We start from the raw sequence: 23,283 nt of genomic DNA, 5'->3' as shown, positions 1-23,283 counted from the left end.
GCTATATTTCAATCAACAGTGTTTGAAAGTACTCATTTCCTTACACCTTGCCAATGGAGTGATAGATTTTAGTTGTAGCCCATCTGAGAGTGAAAAATAATACTTCATTTTCTTTTGCACTTGCTTGTTTACTAATAAGATTACTCACTTTTTTATGTATTTTAGCTGTTTGGCTAATTGTGTAAATTGCATATTCATAACCTTTTTTTCCTAATGTGTTGTCTTTTTTTCTTTCATATTTCAAGGTATTTTCTGATACAGATCACTGTCCAGTAAACTGGTGGCAGAAATGTTCTGTATCCATGCTGTATAATAAGATAGTTACTTGCCACATGTGCCTATTAGCACTTGAAATATAGCTAATATGACAAAGGATCTGAATTTTTAATTTTATTTAATTTTAATTTAAATATACACATGTGGTTAGTGGCTTTTGTATTGGACAGCACAGGTCTAGCTATTAAGGCTTAGCTTTGTGTCAGTCTTTTGTCTTCAGGAAGCTAAAGAACTTAATACTTAACATATATTTATTGAGTGCCTACTATGTGCTGTGTATCACAACAGATGAAAGGTGACTTCAGCCCTCAACTTCATAGCCTCTTTGGGGAGAGAAACAAGTAGACCAATGATGCTACATTAGAAATAAATACAGAGAACGGGTACCCAACCTGTAGGGTTAGGAGAGAAGGTTGAAGGTACGAGGTGGTCTTTGAGCTAATAATTCTTAGAATTGGATGGTAATTTGCAAGGTGGAAGGGAGAAGGCATTCCTGGAGCATTCTCAGTGCAGAGGTCTAAAGCAAGAGCGCATCGCCCGTCCAAGGGATTACCAGTAGTTGCACGTGGATGAAACAGCGTGTGTTAGAAGTGGAGGGAAATGAGGCTGAGAAGGCAGGCGGAGCCTACCATAGTACTGAGCGTGCGTGTCTCACTCAAGAACGCTCAGCCCTGGAGGGTGACAGCTTCCTGAGTTGATAGTAACTCAGAACCAGGTGAGGTTTCTAGAAAAGGCAAGAGTAGAGTGGTTTCCACAGAGGAAAGCTAAGCATTTTAGAGAAGTGTGCGGGAAAGATTATGTAAATTTGGATAAAGAGCCTTTACTCCAATATGTGAGAAATAAGACCAGGTAGGAGTAGGCCTTGAAGTCTGTGGTTAAGAATTTTCATTTAGTGGAGAACATAGTTGTGAACACTCAGGTTCAAAGGAATGGCACAGTGAAAGTACCCGTTTGTATAAGTAAGGTGCAGAAGAGACTGGAAGCTAGGCAAAAAAACAGGCTGTTGTGTAGGTTCTTGACTTGGGTTCTGTATTAGTTTGCATGGGCTGCCATAATAGTGTCAGACTGGGTGGCTTAAACAACAGAAATTTATTTTCTCACAATTCTTGAGGCTAGAAGTCTGAGATCAAGGTATTAGCAGCATTGGTTTCTTCTAAGGCCTTTCTCCTTGGTTTGTAGATGGCCAGCTTCATCCCATGTCTTTACATGAGCTTTTCTATCTGTATGTCTGTGTCCTAATCTCGTCTTACAAGGATAACAGTCTATTGGATCAGGACCCACCCTAATGACCTCATTTTAACTTAGTTACCTCTTTAAAGGCCCTATCTCCAAATACAGTGATATTCTGAGGTACTGGGGATAAGGGCTTCAACCTATGAAGTCTGAGGGGACACAGTTCAGCCATAAAATAGTCCGTGGAAGGGCTTTAGGGTCTTTGTGAGACCTGAAGTTTGAATGCTGAATTTTGCACAAATGTGCACTTATCTGAGGTGTGTCCACAACATTCAGCTGATTCTGAAAGGGGTCTGTGATCCCAGCAATTGGCTATTCCATTAACTGACTCAGCAGGAAGTTAAAGCTGTGGGACGAAGGCCTAGAAATATTATATGCATCAATAAACATGATTTGATGTTCGACGGTATATGAAAAATCAGAGTTGAAGCCGACTATAAGACTGCAAGTCTTAGGAGATACTGGAAATTCTGTTAGAACTGATATTGGGGGTGAGGAAGTTTTTATTTTGGGACCTCATTTGAATTTCATGGCAAATTATGTAATTTCCATGATTGTCAATAAAAAACACGGGTAATTTTCCATAACTAAGTGGATTCCATGAAACTAACCTTCTGCTTAGAGTGTCCTTGCTAATATTTTCCTAAAAAGAAAGTCACAGAGCTACAAAACTGTCACCAGCTGCTTCTCATTAGTAATGTGGTTAGCAGATGTGGGTTTTTATACTCATAAAGCATGAGATAGTTAATCCATTTTTGTGGGTTTCAAATGGATAGTGATTTATCTTGGCGGGATGAATTTTAAAATGTGCTTGCATCAGCTAAAGGATATATGCACCTTTCCCTCTTTTCGCTTCATGTTTGTGCTGGAGAGAAAAACACATTTTAGGATATTTCTCCTGGAAGGCAGAGGAGTACTGTCTGTTGAAAAGGACAATTGATCTCACTGTCTTCTAACTGGGGCAGAGTGATGCATGCATAATTTTTCAAAGTTGGATGTTGAATTGGTTATCTTACAAACTTCTCTCTTTGGCCTTTTCTTTGGTAGTAATTGAGTGGCTCTTGCTTTTGTTTCTCTGGCATCAGGCCACCTTTGTGGTAGTGACCTTCAGGCTTGCTAAGGGCTGCAATTTTGCCTGGGGCCCTCCTTCCTTATGAAATTACACAACACTCAGACCTTGGACTGAGCCCCAGATCTACTAATTCTTTCCTTTGACGGACTCTTGGCAATATGTACTCTCTTTCAGCCAAAGTGTAGTTTTATACAAGATCTTTTTGTCACTGAAATTAATTTGGCCATTTGCCCTTTAAGCCTGGAATCAAATGGTATCATGGTAGACTCATTCCTAGATAAAGTATAGACTCTCAGTTTCTACCAAAGGTTTTACTGTTGTTGCTAAAGCTGAAGATCAACAGGTAATAATAGCAGCAGCTACGTTTTATAGGCAGTGCTGCTAAGTGCTTTGCATACCTCATCCCAGTCAGCCCCGAAGTGATACCCTTAGAGGTAGAACATACCTGAATATTTTTCCAAAGAAGAAACTAAGGCCGATGTCTTCAGCCCCTTGACCATTGTCATATCCTAGTAAGTGGCCAGACTGCAATTTGAACCTTGTGCTCTTAATTGCCATGCGAAATTATGCATCTACTATGAGAGAAAAGGGGAAAAAAAACATTGGGTTTTGAGAGGCCTTAGAATCAGAGCCTGAGTCATAGAATTGTAGGAAATGATGGAACTGAAGCTAGCTAATCTAACCCCCTCATTTTAAAGCAACAAAGATCCCTGCCTTGTTCTGAGAAAAAGTAAGATAACAGTTTGAACGGAGGAGAACCCATATTGATAGATGGCAGGATTGGAAGGTTATTGGGAATTATCTCAACCATTTCCTTTTTAGAGGTAGATAAAATAATACACCTGTTCAAAAATTTTCTAAGCTTGTCCCACCATCCTTAAAGAAGCCAGGCGTACTCTTTTTATTTCAGATTTCATTATCCACCATAAGTAGATTTCCACTGACTACTTGAGATTTCCTTGATGGTGATTTTCACTCTGCAAGGAACCAGTAACCTTCAGAGGGATTATTTGAAATGACTACTGCGCAGGAGGCACTGAATTTCAATCAATCACATGTTTTATGAGTTCCTTTTCTTCAAGGCAATATTTTTGGAATAATGGAGAATAAATAGAAGTCGGTGGGTGGGCTTGCCCTTCTGTATTTTAAAATCTATTTGGACAAACCAGCCAGGCCTAAAATTGTTCAAAGCAAAAACCCCAACAAATTGGGTAGATAAGGAAAACTGGGATGAGATCTTACTAGGTGGGAAGGTGGCTGAAAGGGGCAGAAGGGGTTTGGAAAGATGGACTCAGGTGGGAATTTGCAAGGCATCATTGGGAGACACTGTATGAGTCTGGCTGATCTAAAAGTAGTGATGAAAGAGATTGTTGAAAATTAATTTAGGTTCTGATGGAGAACCTTGTAAAAACATCTTGATAGTTTGGGAATTTTTTATGGATATATTTAAAAATAAGTAAAAACCTCCATGTAATCCAAATATCAATTTTCATTACTTTCTCTCCTTCCAGGGTTAAATATTTTGTTACATAACTATTGTCTTATGTAAGTGCCTTCATTTATTATTTGGTTAGAAGATCTACGATTTCCTCCAACTCTATTGACTTAAAGGTCTTGATACTTTTGGAAAGAATTTCCAGCATTTCCCTTTTGCTAATAAAGGTATCCTCAAGTGCCCAACCTCTGGGTGGTTACATATGTAAAAGTGTTCAAAATAGTGCTCAAACCCCAATGAATCAGCTGCCAAGTGGTCTCTAAAAAGCAGAAATGTCACATAACTCAGGCCTCTGGGGGCTCACACCTCAGCTGGAGCAAAGCCAGAAATGTCTGACTATAGGGTCACTTTAGCACATCAGGACCTGCCAGAACAGTGAGTTGGCCTCACTGCAATCGATTTAGGAGAGGGCTGGAGGACTGAGCTTCTGCTGATGTTTGCAGTTTGGAAAATCCTGCTCCACTAATTGCAAAGAGGATTCTGCTGTAATGATATTTTCGGTGAGATAACTTTTCACATTTTGAATTTTCTTCATTTGGGCTCTGGGTGCTTTCCAGTCTCTCTTTATTGTTTTCACTCCTGGTATAGGAAGTTTTGCCCATACACGAATATGCATTCACAGTGGTGCATGGACATGGCTCACGAGCTTCAACATGTACTTCATGAGCAAGCAAGTATACAGCCCCTTTTACAGGAATTGGTGTACACTCCCTCTGCTTGTAGCCCTCCCCTTTTCCCCCCCATGAAAACATGGGGATTTCGCTTTTACTGCTGAAGGAAAGTTAGAGGGCACCTTGATCTCACGTTTTTTGCTGATATCTTTCTCTCAGCAATGTGATTTCTGGACGCTCATTTTTGAGATCTGAGTTAGTAAAAAAAAAAAAAAGCACTGGACCAGGAAGCTAGGAGACCTAACTGAGTTTGCTTCCTCATTGTGGACTTTAAGCCAGAGTCTCTGGCTCCCTGGGCCTCAGTTTCCTCAGTTCTTCCAGCCCATGAAGCTGGGAGGAAAACGTGCTGCAGGCTCTGCAGGGTGCATAGTTTCTGGAGCCACCCATTTGCCCCAACAAAAGGCCACGGTTTCCAGGATGAAAGTCAGATCTGCAAATCCAAGCCCAAACTCTTTGATATTTAATTATATGAGGCTTTTCACACTCATATCCTGCTGACTCCACTGATCCTATGCTCTGTTCACATGGGAATCTTGGCATCTGCCTAGATAACCACCATTCTGCAAATATATTTGAGGCCTACCTATTGTAGTTGCAGGGCTGAAGAAGACACGGTCCCATCTCTACCTATTACAGGCAAGTAATAGGTGATAACAAAACAGATTCTTGTCTCTGGACCTTTGCTTATGCCGTTTCCTCTGCTCCCCTATTCACCTTCCATTGTCACCTCTGTGAAGCTGACCCCAGACCTAACTGAAGGTTTCTTCTACTTTGCTCTCAGGGCGTTTTCTATATGTCACCTAACCACATAGTATCACACCAGGTTGGTTGGGTCTTCGTTTTCCTCCCCCACTAGACCGCTAGCTCTCAATTTGTGGTACATTTTACTCAGCTCATTTCTAAGCCTCAAAAGGAACACAGCGGTGGAGCCCTCAGTAAATCCGGAATGAACCAATCAATGCAAGAATGAACGTGCAACCCAGTCTTGCAGACTTGCAAAGTGCTTCTCGAAGTTGATCTTGCTTTCCGTGCCCAAGGCAGCTCAGGTCAATTGCACGGTACAGGTCAGGAGTTGGGGGGAGGGGCGTCGGAGGTGAACAGGAGAACGTGAGATGAAGCCCGCTGCCCTCCTGTAGCCCACGTCCGGTGAGCTGCAACCGACCGGACTTCTAGCAACTCCTTAACCTCCCGGAAGTGGCTCCTTTCCCCGCCCATCCGGGGTGGGCGTGGTCTCATGAATAATGAATCGCCAGGGGGGAGGGGCCGGGTCCGCCCCCTCGGGCGGGAAGGGGGAAGCGTTGAGGCTGCCTGACTGGAATGAGGGTAGCTGCGGCGACTGCGGCGGCGGGAGCGGGGCCGGCCATGGCGGTGTGGACGCGGGCCACCAAAGCGGGGCTGGTGGAGCTGCTCCTGAGGGAGCGCTGGGTCCGGGTGGTGGCCGAACTGAGCGGGGAGAGCCTGAGCCTGACGGGCGACGCCGCGGCGGCTGAGGCCGAGCCCGCTTTGGGGCCGGCGGCAGCAGCCTTCAACGGCCTCCCGAACGGCGGCGGCGCCGGCGCCGGCGACTCGCTGCCGGGGAGCCCAAGCCGCGGCCTGGGCCCCCCAAGTCCGCCCGCGCCGCCGCGGGGCCCGGCGAGCGAGGCGGGAGGGTCGCCTCCCGTGCGCCGGGTGCGGGTGGTGAAGCAGGAGGCGGGCGGCCTGGGCATCAGCATCAAGGGTGGCCGCGAGAACCGGATGCCGATCCTCATCTCCAAGATCTTCCCGGGGCTGGCGGCGGACCAGAGCCGGGCACTGCGGCTGGGCGACGCCATCCTGTCGGTCAACGGCACGGACCTGCGCCAGGCCACCCACGACCAGGCCGTGCAGGCGCTGAAGCGTGCGGGCAAGGAGGTGCTGCTGGAGGGTGAGCGGGGCTGGCGGGCGGGCGGGCCGGCGGGCCGGCGTTCACTTTGTTTCTGCCACCCTGCCCCCTTTGCGGGGCGAGCCCGTTCCCTCCCCCTCCAAGGCCTCGTCTTCCCCTCCGCTGGTGTCCCGGCTCTCCCCAGACACAGTTTGCTGTGGCTTTGAGCATGGAAAAACTGATACTCCTTGCAGGAAAAGTTGGGCAGCCGCCGAAGTGTGGGTGGCAGTCCCTAAAGAAGACTTGGTTGAGATTTAGTAAAAAGCAGCAGCGCTTGAAGCCCCGCCTCTGCACAATAAGCTGACACTAAGAACTAGAGGACTCGCGTTCTGGAGGTCTCCTTTTGCCTCCGGAGAAGTGCCGGGTTGGCGCTTTCTTCACTCACCTCTGGCTCCCCTGGGAGGGCGGGTCTGTTAAAAATTCATCCACACCGATGCCAGCGGTATGCTTGGGCAAACCACCAAAACGCTGGTTAATTTATGGGAATTTAACCCATCATTGGCTCTCAACAATAACCAAAGAAAATCATAGCACTTCCTTGAAGCCAGAAAGCTGAAACAGCAAGTTTGTGTGGTTAATGAGCCTAGTTTAACAGTGGAGGCTCACGTGTTTGAATATTTACTGCCAACTAGAGTTTTGCCCCTTTTGCAAGAAGAGACTGATGCCAGCTTCCTACCAGTCACAGGAGTGGTGCTGCAAGGCTTTAAGCTTTTAGAAACCTGAAGTGTTAAATCGCAAGATATGTTCGAATAACCAGGATCGTTATTTACTTAAGCATATATGTGGTCTGTAACCAGGATCTTTTATGGTGAATTTATGGAAGTAAGGCTAAATTAAATCTCATCCCCGTGAAGGACTCATGCATTTTGGAGGTGATAAAGTATTGTAAATGTGATCTGAAAAGCCCGTTGCTTGCTTGAGAAGTTTTTGAGCCATTTGCTTTCTTTCATTGGTGATTCAGTCATTCAAGCAGCATTTATTGCTGGCCATATAGAAGAGAGTATAAACGATGATATGTCTGTATATGGTCTCTAGTTGAGAAAATGATAGAAAGATGTAAAACTTACAAGTTATTGATTAGGTTGTTCAACGTATATATAAATGCCAAGGGAATGCAAAGTTAGAAAGTAGTGGAAGTCAGGATTAGTCAGGGAGGACTTTTAAGGAGCTTAATCTTGAGCCAGCTCTCCAAGGAAGTGATGGACATAGGCAGAGATGAGTCAGGAGGGTGTTTCTGGCAGAGGAAGAACTGAGGAGGGGTGGGGAGTAGGGCTAGGAAGTGAGCAGTCCTCATACTGAGAGGCCAGAAGTCTAGCTTGGCAAAGTGATTGTTACTTTTTTCAAAATCGCAGTTGTAATACTTGGCAAAATATTAATTTGTAAGTAAATGATTTAATGTGATCGAGTTTTGAAATTCCAGTGTCCCACCTTTATAATAACCTATTTATAAACCTTATTTATATCTCACTTATAGGTAGGGCTAGACACTGCTCGGAAATTAGTATTAATAAAAGGAGTAAAATTACAGATTGTGGCTCGGGTGTTGTGTATGTAAAAAAACGGTTACCTTAAACGTGTACCTTGAAATGGGCTTAGCTAAGCATTTGCTTATAGATTCTTAGAGCCAGAATATTGAGTGTAGTACTATTTATGTAGTACTTAGTGGTGATGGGTAGACATTTTAACTCTTTACACCATATTTTTAAAACACCCAGTTTTTGTTTAAATATAATTTGAACCTGGTATTCATACCAATTAAATGAAAATCATCCAGTAAATGTTTCCTGGTATTCGTTAGTCTAAAATGGGCCACATATGCTTTTAGAAGAAGGGTTTACAAACGGCCGCAAAACATTTACTGAATACCTTTTTTCCTAGCACACAGGTTCTACTTTATTTTCCCATTTTGGAAAAAACAAGCAGTTTTTGTCCTTATATGTGGAGGAAAGTATGAAATTGCACTTTCAAGCCAATGGATATAAAAATAAAATTACTTAGAATAAGCAAAAATCACCGAAAACAGTGATTTAATTGAACCAGTCAAACTATTTAAAATTGAGAGCTGATGTCCCAACCAGGTAGGCTACTTTTAGAAGATGGATTTTATGCTTAGCTCTTAAAGTTTGGGATCTGTGTTCTCCTTTTATTAGGTGTCTCAAAATTTGAAAAACTGCCTTAACGTAGCACGGTGATGCTCTTTTGTGGTGTGGGCAGGGAATTTCAAGCATGCCCTTGCCACCCCCAAGCAAAGGAAAGCTGTAGTCTCTGTTTGCCTGTGGTTAGGGAACTGAGCTAAAGGGTTCTTTTTATCTCATGGATTTATAGGGATTATTCATTCATACATCTAACATTTATCCAACTGTACCAGAGACATTTGAAGATACCTACCTCCTGCTCTCAGAGACTTTGGAGTTGAGATAGGAAATAAGTACAGCAAAGGGCTAAAGCAAAGGACTGTTGTAATAGAACTCTGGAAAGGGCATAGCACAAGGGAAGGAGAGATCTATAGGTGACCCTATCAGGGATCAGAGGTTGAGGACGCCCAGGAAAAGGTTGAGGGAGAAACTGAAGCTTGAATGGAGCCTTCCCCTTAGAAGAGAAAGCTGCCACCAGTAAAGACACACAAGTGAGGGACATTAAGATGGTATTTCTGCCCCGTAAGGGTAGAGTACAAATGAGGTCTTCGTGGTCAGACAGACCTGGGTTTGTTTCTGGCTAGTAACTCCTAGGCAAGTTACTCAACCTTGCTAAATAAATGTTAGTTTCCTCCTCTGTAAAACCAGGATGGTAATAATGCCTCCCTCAGAGGTTGTGATTGACTTGACAGTTTATGTGCTGGGCACTTTTTTAGGGACTAGAATACATCAGGAAACAACATCAACAACAGAAAAAACCAAGTCTGAATGAGGAAGGTAGGATTGGGTCATGAAGCTGTGCTTTGTGTTAAAGAAGGCACTCTCAGCATAGCCAGGATAACAAGTTGTTAAAATCCAAGGCTCCGTTTTACTTGTAAGGAAATACATAATAAGCATAAGAATTTTTAGGTGAATAGATTGAGTTTGCATTTCTTGGGTGCCAACACTTTTTTCTAATCTTATTTTCCTATTTTTTTGTCATCTCTGGTATGGGTCAACTTGTTTATCCTTAAATTTTGCATTTAGTTTCTAATACCTCTGATTTTTCCTCTTCCTTCACACTTAATACTCAGAACCTTAAAACCTGCTGTTAACTGTGTACTTAGAGTTTTGGCTGGTGACGGTTAGCATTGATACTAAGATATGCAGAGATACACAGATTGTGAGCATACTTACCTTTCAGACATTGTCCGTTGAATTTACTGTATCCTGTGTGCTAGAAATAGGGTCTATATAGAAAGCTCCTAGAATTTATATTTTTAGGGCTATAAAATTGACTAAATGAACATGAATTAAACTACATATCAAAAAGTGTTTCAGAAAAGGTTAGGGAAGACTGTATAAAGTGTCCTGCTTAAGGTTTGATATGTGAGAAAAGATCAATATTTTTGAAGCAATTCTCATTGGATTATTGTTGGAAAATCATCTTTTATTGCCTAAATATGATTCTAAAAGTATTGTTATCAAATCTACTGGAAAAAAATGGTTCACTGTATAGAGGAAGTGGATTGGCATGAAATTCAACTTCAGAAATGAAAAGAATTTTTGTTTCTAGAACGGTTTGAGATTTTGAGTGTCACATATAAAATAGTTCGTGTGTATGTTAGGGGACATGTGACAAATACCGCTGACATTACTAGACTACTAAATTAAAGAAGCAAGATTGGATTCGTACATTTGCCACTTTCTTCATTATATGTTGAACAAGTTGAGAATCTCCTAGGGAAAACATTTTACATTTTCTTTGACACTTTGTGTGTATATTCATTAAGCTAGCTCTTAAAGAACAACTAACTTGTCAGGACATTTATGTTTCTGTGTTTGTTTTGTATTGTTTAACTAGACTATGTTTCACTTGAAAGATTAGACATGTTTATTATGAGTAGCTATATCTTTATAACCAGATTATTTCTTATACAGACCCTTAATGCTAAAAGATTCTCAAATTATTATCAAAATATGAGAAGTTTATTGATTCTAACAGAATAGTTATGAAAATTCTAAGAACATTTTTAGAAACCATAATCAGGTTTTAATTTAGGTCTCAACTCATAGTGCACTAATTTCACTTGATATTGTTCCTGTTATATAGTCCTTCCGGGATAAAAGTTAGTTTACTTTGTGATCAAATGTGCATCTTTGTAGTCTTTGTACATAAGAGATGAGGTACAACCAACCTGTGGCTGTGGAACAGTGGTCATTCAAGGATCCAGCCGCTTTCCTTCGCTAGGTTAGCACACTGTCCTAACTGAATAACAAATAATGCAGCTTGCTTGCGGTTTCCACTCAATCGTTTAATAATGCCTTACATTGTTTATCAGGATTTTAAAATTATCTATGCATTTTTATCTCATTTGACCTTTATACAGTCCTTTGAAGTGGTGGGCTGTTTACCTTTTTTTATAGACAGGCGATTACACTCAAGTTCATTAAAGTCGAGTTATCAAAGGTTTCAGAATTTCTTTTGATTTTCATTTTATTTATTTATTTTTAAATTTTTTTATTAGTTTCAGGTGTACAAAACAAAGTAATAGTTAGACATTTATCATTTATATCCCTCACAAAGTGGTAACCCCCTCTCCCCTTCTTTTGATTTGTAGAGGAAAAATTTTCATGTTCTTTTGGGCAAGAGGAAAAATCTTACCTGGAATTCAAAAAATTGTAGTATCATCTTGTAGATGGGGAATTAATGACCAGAGAGGTTAAGTGGCATACTTAAAGTCCCTAACTAATTAATAGTGGAACTTGGACTAAAAGCCAGTCCAGTGCTTTTCCCCTTGCACCCTGCTACCTCCAACCAGCCAGTCAGATCTTTCAGCATATCCTGTGCATCACTGTGTTGCAGTGTGTTGTTAAGAGATCAGTGTGCAAAAGAACTGAAGGTGGTCTCTGTCATTAAAGAATTTAGACTGACATTGGGAAGAGGAAACTACCACAAAGAGAGTAATTGCTAAAATGTGTAGTACTCCCTCTTCAAGAGTTGACTGAAAGCACTGGTCCATTGGAGAATGGAAGAGTTGAGTATGACTTCCTGGGGAAAGGATAATTTGATCTGATGCTTGGAGGACAGGTTGCTTCTCTATATGGAAGGCAGCCCAAGTTGAGGGGTAACCTGAGCAAAATCCAGAATTAGCATGACATATGATAGGAAGTGAGGAGAAGGGGAATGGACTTGGGGAAAGAAAATAAAGCTGGGTAGATAAATTGGAGGCAGATTATGCAAGGCCTGGAAAGCCAGCCAGAGGAATTTGGGTCTTCTTCATTCTATCAGTCAACATTTATTAAGTACCTACTGCAAACAAGATATTGTGGTAGATGCTGGGAATTCAAAATTGGGAGTAATCCCTGCCCTTTAGGCTGGTCTGGAAACATTTATAACAGGTTGTGATAAGCGCTTTAAAAGAGGTGAGGACGTGGTGCGCTGGAAGCGGAGGGAGAAGCGCAAAGAAGACAGCACATCATAGATAAGAAAATGATAAGTATGTGGTGTGTTGAGAGAAGTAAAGCCTGGTAAGGTATGAAATGTGTCAAGTGTGTACTGGGAGAACAGGCTGGAAAGACTGACAAAGGCTAAATCATCAAGGGCCTTGTACGCAGTGCCAAGCTGTGGTCTCTAAGTGGGGCTTTTATTTACTTTTCAACCTGAAAAAAGAGCTTGAGCTTTATTAATATTTAATGTATAGATGTTACTGGTTCTCTCACTCAGTCTTCTTTTTTTTCCCCCCAAAAAACTTACTTTTTAATTACAATACGAAAGGCACCTTTAATGGAGGTGCCTGCTTAAAATGAACAATGCTCTTGACAGAGCTCTAGAAACAATTAAGATAATTCTGTCAAAGTGAATAGAAGTGGCATATTCTTATTAGCCCATAATGCCTGGTGGAATCCAGAATTCTGCTTTCTTATTTTCATTTTCCTGTTCTTTTCAAAGGTCATTCATTGAAAAGCAGTCCATTCCCTCATTTGTTACTAGCTCCATCTAAAGCTGAGCAGAGGAATTCTAAAGCTCAGGTCAAACTCAGGGGTAAGAATTTGCTGCTCTCCCATCTTCTCCAATATTGTAGTACAGCCTAGTAGATGTAAAAGTTGATCTGGCTTTTTACGAAGAAAGATTATCATAATTAAGCCAGGGATATTTTCTTTCTTTTTTTCTTTTTTTCTTTTCTTGGCCCACCTTTGTGTGGAAATTAGGGGTTTTTTTGTTTTGTTTTGTTTTGTTTTTTTGTTTTTAATTTATTGGGGTGACAATTGTTAGTAAAATTACATAGATTTCAGGTGTACAATTCTGTATTACATCATCTATAAATCCCATTGTGTGTTCACTACCCAGAGTTAGTTCTCCTTCCATCACCATATATTTTATCCCCCTTACCCTCATCTCCCATCCCCCACCCCCCTTACCCTCTGGTAACCACTAAACTATTGTCTATGTCTATGAGTTTTTGTTTCTCATTTGTTTGTCTTGTTCTTTTGTTGTTTTTGGTTTATATACCACATATCAGTGAAATCGTATGGTTCTCTGCTTTTTCTGTCTGACTTATTTCGCTCAGCATTATACTCTCAAGATCCATCCATGTTGTCACAAATGTTCCTATATCATCTTTTCTTACTGCTGAATAGTATTCCATTGTGTATATATACCACAACTTCTTTATCCATTCATCTATCGAAGGACATTTTGGTTGTTTCCATGTCTTGGCCACCGTAAACAAAGCTGCAATGAACATTGGAGCACACGTGTCTTTATGTGTAAATGTTTTTAGATTTTTTGGGTAGATACCCAGGAGAGGCATTGCTGGGTCATATGGTAATTCTATTTGTAATTTTTTGAGGAACTTCCACACTGCCTTCCATAGCGGCCGCACCAGTCTGCATTCCCACCACCAGTGTATGAGGGTTCCTTTTTCTCCACAGCCTCTCCAACACTTGTTACTATTTGTCTTGTTGATGATAGCCATTCTGACTGGGGTGAGGTGATATCTCATTGTGATTTTTATTTGCATTTCTCTGATGATTAGTGATGTTGAGCATTTTTTCATATGTCTGTTTGCCGTTTGTATGTTCTCTTTGGAGAAATGTCTCTTTAGGTCCTCTGCCCATTTTTCAATTGGGTTGTTTGTTTTTTTGTTGTTGAGTTTCATGAGTTCCTTGTATATTTTGGATATTAGCCCCTTATCGGAGGCACTGTTTGCAAAAATCTTCTCCCATTCAGTTAGTTGCCTCTTTATTTTGTCGATGGTTTCTTTTGCTGTGCAGAAGCTTTTAAGTTTCATATACTCCCATTTGTTTATTTTTGCTTTTACTTCCATTGCCTTTGGAGTCAAATTCATAAAATGCTCTTTGAACCCAAGGTCCATAAGTTTAGTACCTATGTTTTCACTCAGTCGTCTAAGACGGTGCCATTACACATTCAATAAAGAAGCTGATGCCTTGAGGGAAGAGTGGAAACGTCACAAAGCAGAGGAACTGAGAGTGCTTTTAACTAAATTAATCTTCACACAGCGAACAAGTGACTTAAAGATTTGCACAAAGAAACCATGGATTGAAGATAATTCTAACATCACAAACAATAACAAAAAGGTAGAGCTGACACTTCTCCTGGTAGGAGCTCTTTGTCACATTTCAAGGGAATCATACCTGTCAAGAAATCAGCCTAAAATATGAAATTGCCAAGGAGACTGTTTGAAATGTGAGTTAACACGTCATTCATAATGAACTTCACCCTAAGAGTATATTGTACTTTGAGTCATATAATAGCTAATGATAGTATGACTTCATCAGGGATGTGTTTGTCTACTTATTTCATCTTTATCTCATTTTTTCCTTGATTTCTATATTTTATAAATGTTTAATATATATATATATATATATATATATATATATATATATATATATATGCATTAGTGACTATTCATAGATTGAGGGTGTAGATGCACATTTTTACTGATGGGTTTTTAAAAGTTTTAGGCCTTGGGAGCCACTGGGGTGTTTAAAGTGCTTTAAATGAGGAAGTGCTTTAAGTGAGGGAGTGATGTCTTAGAAAGTTCAGAGTGGCAGATGGAGTGTAGGAGCTCCAGACATGAAGAAAGGGAAAGCAGATAGCAGGCTGTTGTGATACCATAGGATAATGAGACTAGATGGGACACTGTGAAGCTGAAAAATATGAAGGAGATAGAAACAACAGGTCTAAATGATCAGTTTGTTTGGGGGCTGAGGGAGAGAGGAAAGTGGAGGATAACTCCTAGATTTCTGGTTTGGAAACTGGATAACTATGAAACCAAAATGAATGGGGCAAGAACAGTTTCTTGGGTGAATCAGAAGTTTGATTTTGGACATGCTGAATTTGAGTTCCCTGTGTGACATCCTGGTGCAAAAGGCCAGTAGCCCATTGGAAGTACAGGTCTGGAGTCAAGAGAAATGTCAGAACTGAGCTGAAGATTTGAGATGTCGGGGTCGAGATGGTAGTTAATGCCATGAGTGGGGATGTCGTCATCAAGAGAGTGCAAATTAAAAAGAGATGTAGAACCAGGATGGGACCTCGCAGAACCCCTCCATTTAAAAGTGACATTGGAGGAAGAGGAACCTGGAAGGAAATGGGCCCGGAGGTAGGGAGAAAGTCTGGAGAAAATGGAGTGGAGGAAGTTAGAGAGGCAGGAGTTTCAAAGAGGAAGTGATCAGCATCTCCAGATGCTACCGAAGCCGAGAACAAAAAAGGAGTCCATTGGGTTTGGTAATCAGAGAACAAGATTGTTCGAGTTCTCATAAGAGCAGTTTCAGCAGAGTGACGAGAGCAGAAGGCAGGGAGTAGACTGCGCTTTTTAAAAGCTGCTCAGAAAAATAAAAGAAGCAGAGGTGTGGTAACTAGCGTTGAATGAAGTGTCTAGGGAAGGTTTTACTTTTGTGGTGGTTTGTTTTTTTGTTCTGTTTTGTTTTCAGTGGGAATTAGGACATACTTGTACAGCAAAGAGAAGAGGCCAACAGAGAGCGGGAGAGGTTGAAGAGATAGAAGGGCTGGGGAACTGATGCAATCCATTTTTGAGCCAGGAAGTGACATGATGGGAACAGAATTTTGGGTTGGCAGCTGTTGGATGCACTGGATGCAAAGCAAGGAGGAAAGACCAAAGGTAGGAAAACTACAGCTGTTGTAGTAAAACACAGTTCAAACCAGAGGTGATAATCATTGCAGGGGGTGGTGGCCGTGGCACTGGGAATAGAGAGGAAGATTCAACCCAAGAAATATTTTAAAGCAGGCAATTCTTACCAGGGGACAGCAGAATCCACCGGGGACCTTTTCCTACCCAGACAGCCTCCTTCCGATTGCCCATGTGCCCAAAGATTTGATACTTGTAGAGAATCTCTGGCAATGAGCCCGTTACTAGCACAGGCTTTTGATTCCTTAGAGACATTGGGGTGGAAAATTAAGAGCCACTGTTTTAAAGGAAGAAATGACAGGATGTGGGGGCAGACTAGGTATAGTGAGTATCCCTGAGATTTCTGTCTAGGGACAATAGAAGATTGGTTGTTACCAGTGGGGGGAAAATGGAATAATTGGGAAGGTGTTAACCTTGTATCATTCAGCTTTGTTATAAAACACTTAGGCAATATAACTGTCTGTTGGCTGTGGGGACTGACAAGAAAAATTTTAGTTTATAAACATTACATAGAGTCACACGGCATGAGAACACATCCTTCCTTTAAAGGTTTTTTTCCCCTAGATTAGAGAAATGAGCTTTTGACTTCCTCTGGAGAAATGATGGTGCATTCAGATGAGTTAATATTCTGTGTCTGGAGAAATATAGAAATACAGTTGATTTAGTTAAAATACACTGATTCCTTCATAAAATTTGTGTTTCATTTCTGTGTGCAAACCAAACTCCTGAAATAATTTTGTATATGAACAAAGTGCCAGTAGATTTGCCTTTTGGGAAGAGTAAAAGAGTTACAAAACTCAAATTTGGTTTCGTTTCTGTGACCTGACTCCCAAGACATTGCCAGAATGCTTTGACATACTTGTATAACTAGTTATGTGAAGTGCAGATTTTTTTTATTCCTTTGGCTTTTCTGCCACATTTTTCCTTTCTACCGCCTTCTGACCCTCTTGTTTTAAATTTGCAAATTATTTAGCATGCTTTATGAAAAGTAAACTCAATGGGATAGAGAGATGAGAAAGTTGAGTTGTGTATGTTTCCGTTTAATTAATCTGTCATCTATATAAAATGTTACACCTCACACTTGAAAAATGGGAAGCTTTGATTTTTTACATCTCTTTCAGAGACTCAGAAAAATTTTGTAGATTTGTTTATTTATTTATAGTAAATTGAGTCGATCAACTAACAAAATCTTTTTAAAAAAGATAATGCGTATGCCTTATTCAAGGCTCTTTTAGTTTCAAAGCACAGAAACCTATCAAACCAGTTCAAATAAAAGGATGAACGTTTTGTAAAGATACAGACAGATCTCAGGACTCTAAGAACAGCTAAGCAGCCAGACCTTGGAAATGTCAGGAGCCCGGTGGTGCCGGGACCACAGCTCCCTCATTCCTTCAGGCCGCCTCGTCTCAAAGCTTTTCTGTCTCTCTCTGAGAATCCCTTTCCAACAGCTTTGTTCTAGTCCTTTTATGGTTTCATTTTTTTTACCTTGAACTCTTTCATCTATGTAGAATTTATTTTGGCATATGGTGTGCAGTGGAGATTTAACTTTATTTTTTCAAATAGATAGCTGATTGTCTCAGCATTACTTGTCAGATAATCTTGCGTGCATTGGTAGATTGATGAGGCTGCCTGGCGTGCCACGTGGGGGAAGATTCCAAAGCCATATCTGGGTTCAGCTGGAAAGCATACTACTGAATTAGTGACGTACGCAGTGAGTGTAGGGTGGGGGGGAGGTGCAGTCCACGTGCTACCTGTCTGCCACCGTAGGTGTGACCTGTCCTTTCCTCATTGATTTGAAATGCGTCTTTTTTTATATGCTTAACTTTTTATATTCTGCGATCTGATTCCGGATTTTCTGTTTTATTCTATTTGAGTGTTTTGTAACATACCACCTTGTATGTTGTATCTTTAATATTTAATATCTGATCATTCAAATGGACTATACCAGTCAAAAAATTTTTTCAAAAATAACAATAAACAATTGCAGGCTGTCATAGTTACTTACTTCTCCAGATAAAGTTTGGAATGATTTTATTATTCTTAACAAGAAAAAATCCTTTGGGATTTTGATTAAAATTATATTAAATTCATAAATTAATTTGAAGAGAACTAATATCTTTGTAATATCTCTTTCCCAGTCATTCTGGACCTCATTCATCTATGTTCCAGTCATGTGGCAACTGCTGTGGGATGTTTGGATTGGCTGGGCTTAGCTCAGGTGCTCACCTTAGAGCTGGGGAACATGGCAACCTCTTCTGGTTCCACGTGGCCTGAAAGTGGGGATTTCTCCACAGATAGTCATGGTGGTGTTACCAGAAGAAGGGGGAATGGATGCTAGGCAGACATAAACAACACACATCGGCTACGATGTTCTAAAAGCAGATGTTATTAGAGATTAAATGAGAAACTGTGTTAGTTAAGAGATTTAGGGAAGTTAAGGAAAGCAAGAAGCTTAAGTTCGCGTGGGTCCAGGTGAGCTGGTTGGAGCTTTTCAAAAACCAAAGTGAGTCATTCTCAGCATTTATTTTAGTTACATTTTGAATATCACTTTTGTATGAATTTCGAGCAACTTTGCAAATGTGTTATGATTATCATGATGATCATTTTTTAACCAGAATAACAAAAATACATAGAGCTCAGGGACAGGCCTTGAAGTTAGAGACATTGGGATGGAGAAAAATCTTTGTCTGTCAAAATAGACATACACAATTTTTTCAGTAAGAATTATTTTGGTTGCAGAAACCCAAACCAAACTAAGCAGAAGTGCAATATATTGCCTCATATTGCTCCTAAAACTGTGGGTGGATCTAGGTTTAGATCCAGAGGGAGCCAAAGGCTCAAATTATTTTGGCTGCATCCATCATCTACTGTGGAGAGTCTAATTCTGTGTAGTCAGCTAAGATGGTGTTGGCAGTTCTGGGAACATACTCGTATTGCCGGAACTTGGTAACCCCTGTCAAAAAAGGAAAGTCTTCTAGCACCCACATATCAGTCTATGGGAAGGGCTCTGTTTAGCTCTGCATTGTCTACCCCTTGGACCTGTCATTATTTCTAAGATGATGGAGCGTATGACCTAGGTCTGGGTCATGGGCCCATCCCTGGTGTGCTGAGATTGGCACCTTCACCACATAAAATGTGGAATGAGGTGGTTGCTGGGCAAACTATATCCAATGCAACAATGCAGACATTGAAGCTATAGAATTTAAAATATTTTTGTAGCTAAGTTATAGATTTAAAAGAAAAAGTAAAAAGTAGAAATAAATAATAATGACGTTATTGAGAGCTTACTCTGCTAGAGCTCTCTGAATGCATTATCACAATTTATTCTTTTAATAGCTGTGTGGCAGGTAGCATCATGCCCATTTTAAATATGAAGAAATTGGGGCCTGGAGACATTAAATAATTTGCCTAAAGTGACAAGACTTGGGTGGTAAAGGCAAGGTAATTACTCAGATTTGTCAGACTCTGCAGCTTTTGGTATTTAACATTATACTAGACTGCTTCTCTGATGGATCAGTTTAGGCTAAGAAACTAGCAAGTCTAAAAACCAATAGGATTTATTGTTATGACTGGTTTAATGTGCAGGAAATTGTGCTCTGGATTCTGTGTTGTTTCATCTGTCTGGAGGTTCTCATTAATGTCTCCCAGTCTTTTTGTGACTTTTTTTTTTATGATGGGGGCAGATAGATAAATGTATGTGACTAATCATCTCATATCGAATACCCACACTTTGCTAGGCACTCTGGGAGAAATGGAAAGAAAATATGAGCTGCACAAAAATAAGGTCCTACTTTTAAAAAGTAGCCAAAATGAGTTTATAAATATTAATAAACTGTACATAAATTAATCCAAATTATCTTGTACATTACAAGTGATAGACAAATGCTGACGGAACTTGGATTGAAGGAACACCTAATGTTAGGAATGTGATTTGGGGTCAGGTGAGAGAAGGGCAGGACCTGGCATGGAGGTGGGGAAGATGAGGTGTTCTATGTCCAAAGGGCAGAGTTAGGAACAAGCAGGTGCTGTGCAAACTCCAGCAAATACATTTTTCAAGACTCTGGAGCGCTGAGTTTTTAGTAATTTTAATGTTTTGCTATTATGGTAAAAATGATACAAGTGACTTCCTAGATATTGTTTTAACAGTTTTATTTATTGTCTGCTTTGTAATGCAAAATCAAATTTTCGTTTCTAATTATTCTAGCCAAACATTTTTTGTTAGCGCTTCCATTTTTAATATATTACTATGTTACTTTTGAAAAAATCAATTTTAGCAAAATAACGTTCTCCAAACTATCTACTTTTACAAATAAATGTATGCCCAAATGAAATACAATCTGTTTCATTAAACACTAAGTGTCTTGGATATGAGCCTTTGCTATAATTGTTGGCCAGTAAAGGTATTTGAATTGTTAGCTGTTTTCATTGCAATTAGGGTATCTAATACATTTTAGAAAATCACTAGTAATCAATACAGTAATTTAGAGTACTAAGGATAAATATTTGTATTAATCTCTTCAAAGGTTATTAATTACATTCTAGAATAAAACTCCATTTATTTTTGCAATGAGCATAAAGTAAAAGTAATTGAAAAAATTAAGCTGGCTCTGGGCAAATATAAATTCTACAGAAAAACAAATTAAAAAGCTAAAGTGAATTTCTGGATTACTGTTCACCACAGATGTTTCAATATTGATCTGCTTGGTCCACTCACAGTGTAATAAAGTTGACTTTTGTTCTTGTTAATTTCATTTTAGGATACAGAATAATGACAGTACTCACAAGATTAGTATTAAGTATTTATACTGGAAAATAAAGAAATGAAATAATTTTAAATATTGCCAAGCTAGTTTTTAGCAGCCAGGTCTGATAGGTAGTGTCATATAGCCATACTTATATGTATATTTTTACATACATTTTGACGAGAAAAATAGTTTGCCTTGCATGTGTTTACTCTGCTTCTCTCTAAGGAGATTGTGGTTAGAAGCAAGGAAAATCTAGTACACTCTTACTCCTCTACCATCTACCAGTTAACTCCCACTCTTCTCCTTTTATTTCTCATATTTCCTCCCACTTCCTCTGTGCTTGGGTCTCAAAAGTGTCTTTGGGATCCTTAAGGCATCTCCCACCCTCGGGATGTTGCAGAAACTACCTGAGTCTTCTGGTACCAAAAGAGCTTCGGTTTTGGACTGAAGCATGAGAGTATGAGATACTTGAGGGAAAAAATACGGGAAAGCATTTGTGACAGCCATTAGCTCTCTATGTGATCTTGGGAAAAATAATTTCAGCATTACAAGCCTTACATTTCTTATCTATTAAAAATAAGATGCCTTCCAGTTCTCATATTTTATAGTTCTAAATATAAGATAATCAGAGAGTGAAGAATTGTAGTTAATATAAACTGACTATATACAGATACTTGGATTGTCAGAGAATTATAATCAAATTATTTTTAATACTACAAATATTTTAAACATAATTGAATCTGTCTTTGATCTCTGATGGGACCTCTGGATTTGTAATACCTTATTGTGAACTTCACTGTTATGGCTGAGATGCACAGAAATGCCAGATAAAGAGATTTTATGTTAATAGATTTGCAGGTAAGTCAGCTTTTGTTCTTGGGCCTTTCATTATAACTAGTAACTAATCTCCTTTAGACCAACACAGGCAGCATTTTTAAAATGTTTTTTTTCTCCAAACAGAAAAGAATCACTTAAGGAAGAAAGAAATATTGAGCCATCTAGATTGCAATTAATTTGGTCACTGATGGTTGTGTAACTTGACATTTCTTTATTGTTCTGTAGTGAATTGAGAGTAAGACTCCCTTAATGACTGTGGCAAAAAAGGTCAAAGTCTAGGACACAGATGCCAAATAATCCTCATTTCCCTTTTTAGTGTGAAAAATCAGGAGAAATGGGGAAACTATTTGTATAAATATTCTATTCGTTGGCCATTGTTAAGCAAATTTACCCAATGATTTAGGAATTTAGATGCTAGGAATGTTTTGACAAGGTGGGGAATAAAGTTCTTTTGCAAAGAAATTAATATATATATATATATCTCATCTAGCATTTGCACACTGGCAGGAAGTTATTTTTACGTCAGGCATTCTGCTCCTCTAGACTGTTGGCACCTAACAAAGTACTAGTCACAGCGATGGTGTTACGTATGTTTGTTAAAGAAGGATAGAATTACAGAGCATCGAATCTCAAGTATAAAAAGGGCATTTAAAATATAGATGACCTAAAAATGCTCTTGCGATACAATTTATTTTTCAGGTCCACAGACTAGAATTATAAGAAAAGCAACAAATTTGTGGTGCATCAAGTTCAGGATATGATTACTGCTGGGGCTGGAAGTTGGTGAATGAATCTGGGAGAAGTTCAGAAGGGGCTTTCTGTTAGGAAACAAAACTGAACGAATCTACAGGGTTAAGACTGATAAAGTTGGGTACGTGAATGTTCTTTGTATTGTACGTACTCTACCTTTTTGGTGTACTAGAAATATTTCATGGTTTTAAAAATGCAGATAATAAAAAAGCTATCCAAGTTTTCTTTATACTGGTTCACTTAACAATCACTTTGTTTAATTTGGACTCCTTAACCTTTTCTAAAAACTGAGGTATAATTAACATACAATATGTTCTTAGATATTTAGTTCGGTGAGTTTTGATAATTGCATACATCTGTGTAACCACTACATATGCTCTAGAATATATCCATAGCCCTCAAAAGTTTCCCTCATTTCCCTTTGTAGTCAATTCCTCTCCTCACCCCCACTTTTCTGATTTCTTTCATCATAAATTGATTTTGTCTACTCGTGGAATATATAAGAATGGAGTCATACAGTAATCACTCTTTTTTTTTTAAAGATTGAATACTTTTTTTTTTAAAGATTTTATTGGGGAAGGGGAACAGGACTTTATCGGGGAACAGTGTGCACTTCCAGGACTTTTTTCCAAGTCAAGTTGTCCTTTCAATCTTAGTTGTGGAGGGTGCAGCTCAGCTCCAGGTCCAGTTGCCGTTGCTAGTTGCAGGGGGCGCTACCCACCATACCTTGCGGGAGTCGAGGAATTGAACCGGCAGCCTTGTGGTTGAGAGCCCACTGGCCCATGTGGGACTCCAACCGGCAGCCTTCGGAGTTAGGAGCACGGAGCTCTAACCGCCTGAGCCACCGTCCGGCCCCAGTAATCACTCTTTTGTATAAGACTTCTTTCCCTTAGTATCATGTTTTTGAGATTCATGGTTGATACATGTATCAGTAGTTGATTCCTTTCTAGTGCTGATTAATATTTCGTTATGCAAGTATACCATGATTTTCCTGTTGGTAGACATTTGGATTGTTTTC

General features: G+C 39.9%; 1 protein-coding gene across 1 annotated transcript in view; it reads left to right on the top strand.

Annotated features, from left to right (window-relative positions):
- The first annotated feature begins 6,019 nt into the window (after window positions 1-6,019).
- The window catches only part of SNTB2 (syntrophin beta 2), an 86,033-nt gene continuing 68,769 nt past the window's right edge, over window positions 6,020-23,283 (top strand). Inside the window, exon 1 of the mRNA XM_019756812.2 lies at window positions 6,020-6,650. Within this exon, the coding sequence (XP_019612371.2) occupies window positions 6,065-6,650 (586 nt within the window). The 5' untranslated portion in view covers window positions 6,020-6,064. The remainder of the gene's footprint in view (window positions 6,651-23,283) is intronic.

Source organism: Rhinolophus sinicus, linkage group LG11, assembly GCF_036562045.2.
Source record: "Rhinolophus sinicus isolate RSC01 linkage group LG11, ASM3656204v1, whole genome shotgun sequence".
NCBI classification, from domain to species: domain Eukaryota; kingdom Metazoa; phylum Chordata; class Mammalia; order Chiroptera; family Rhinolophidae; genus Rhinolophus; species Rhinolophus sinicus.
This window is presented reverse-complemented; position numbering and strand designations above follow the sequence as displayed.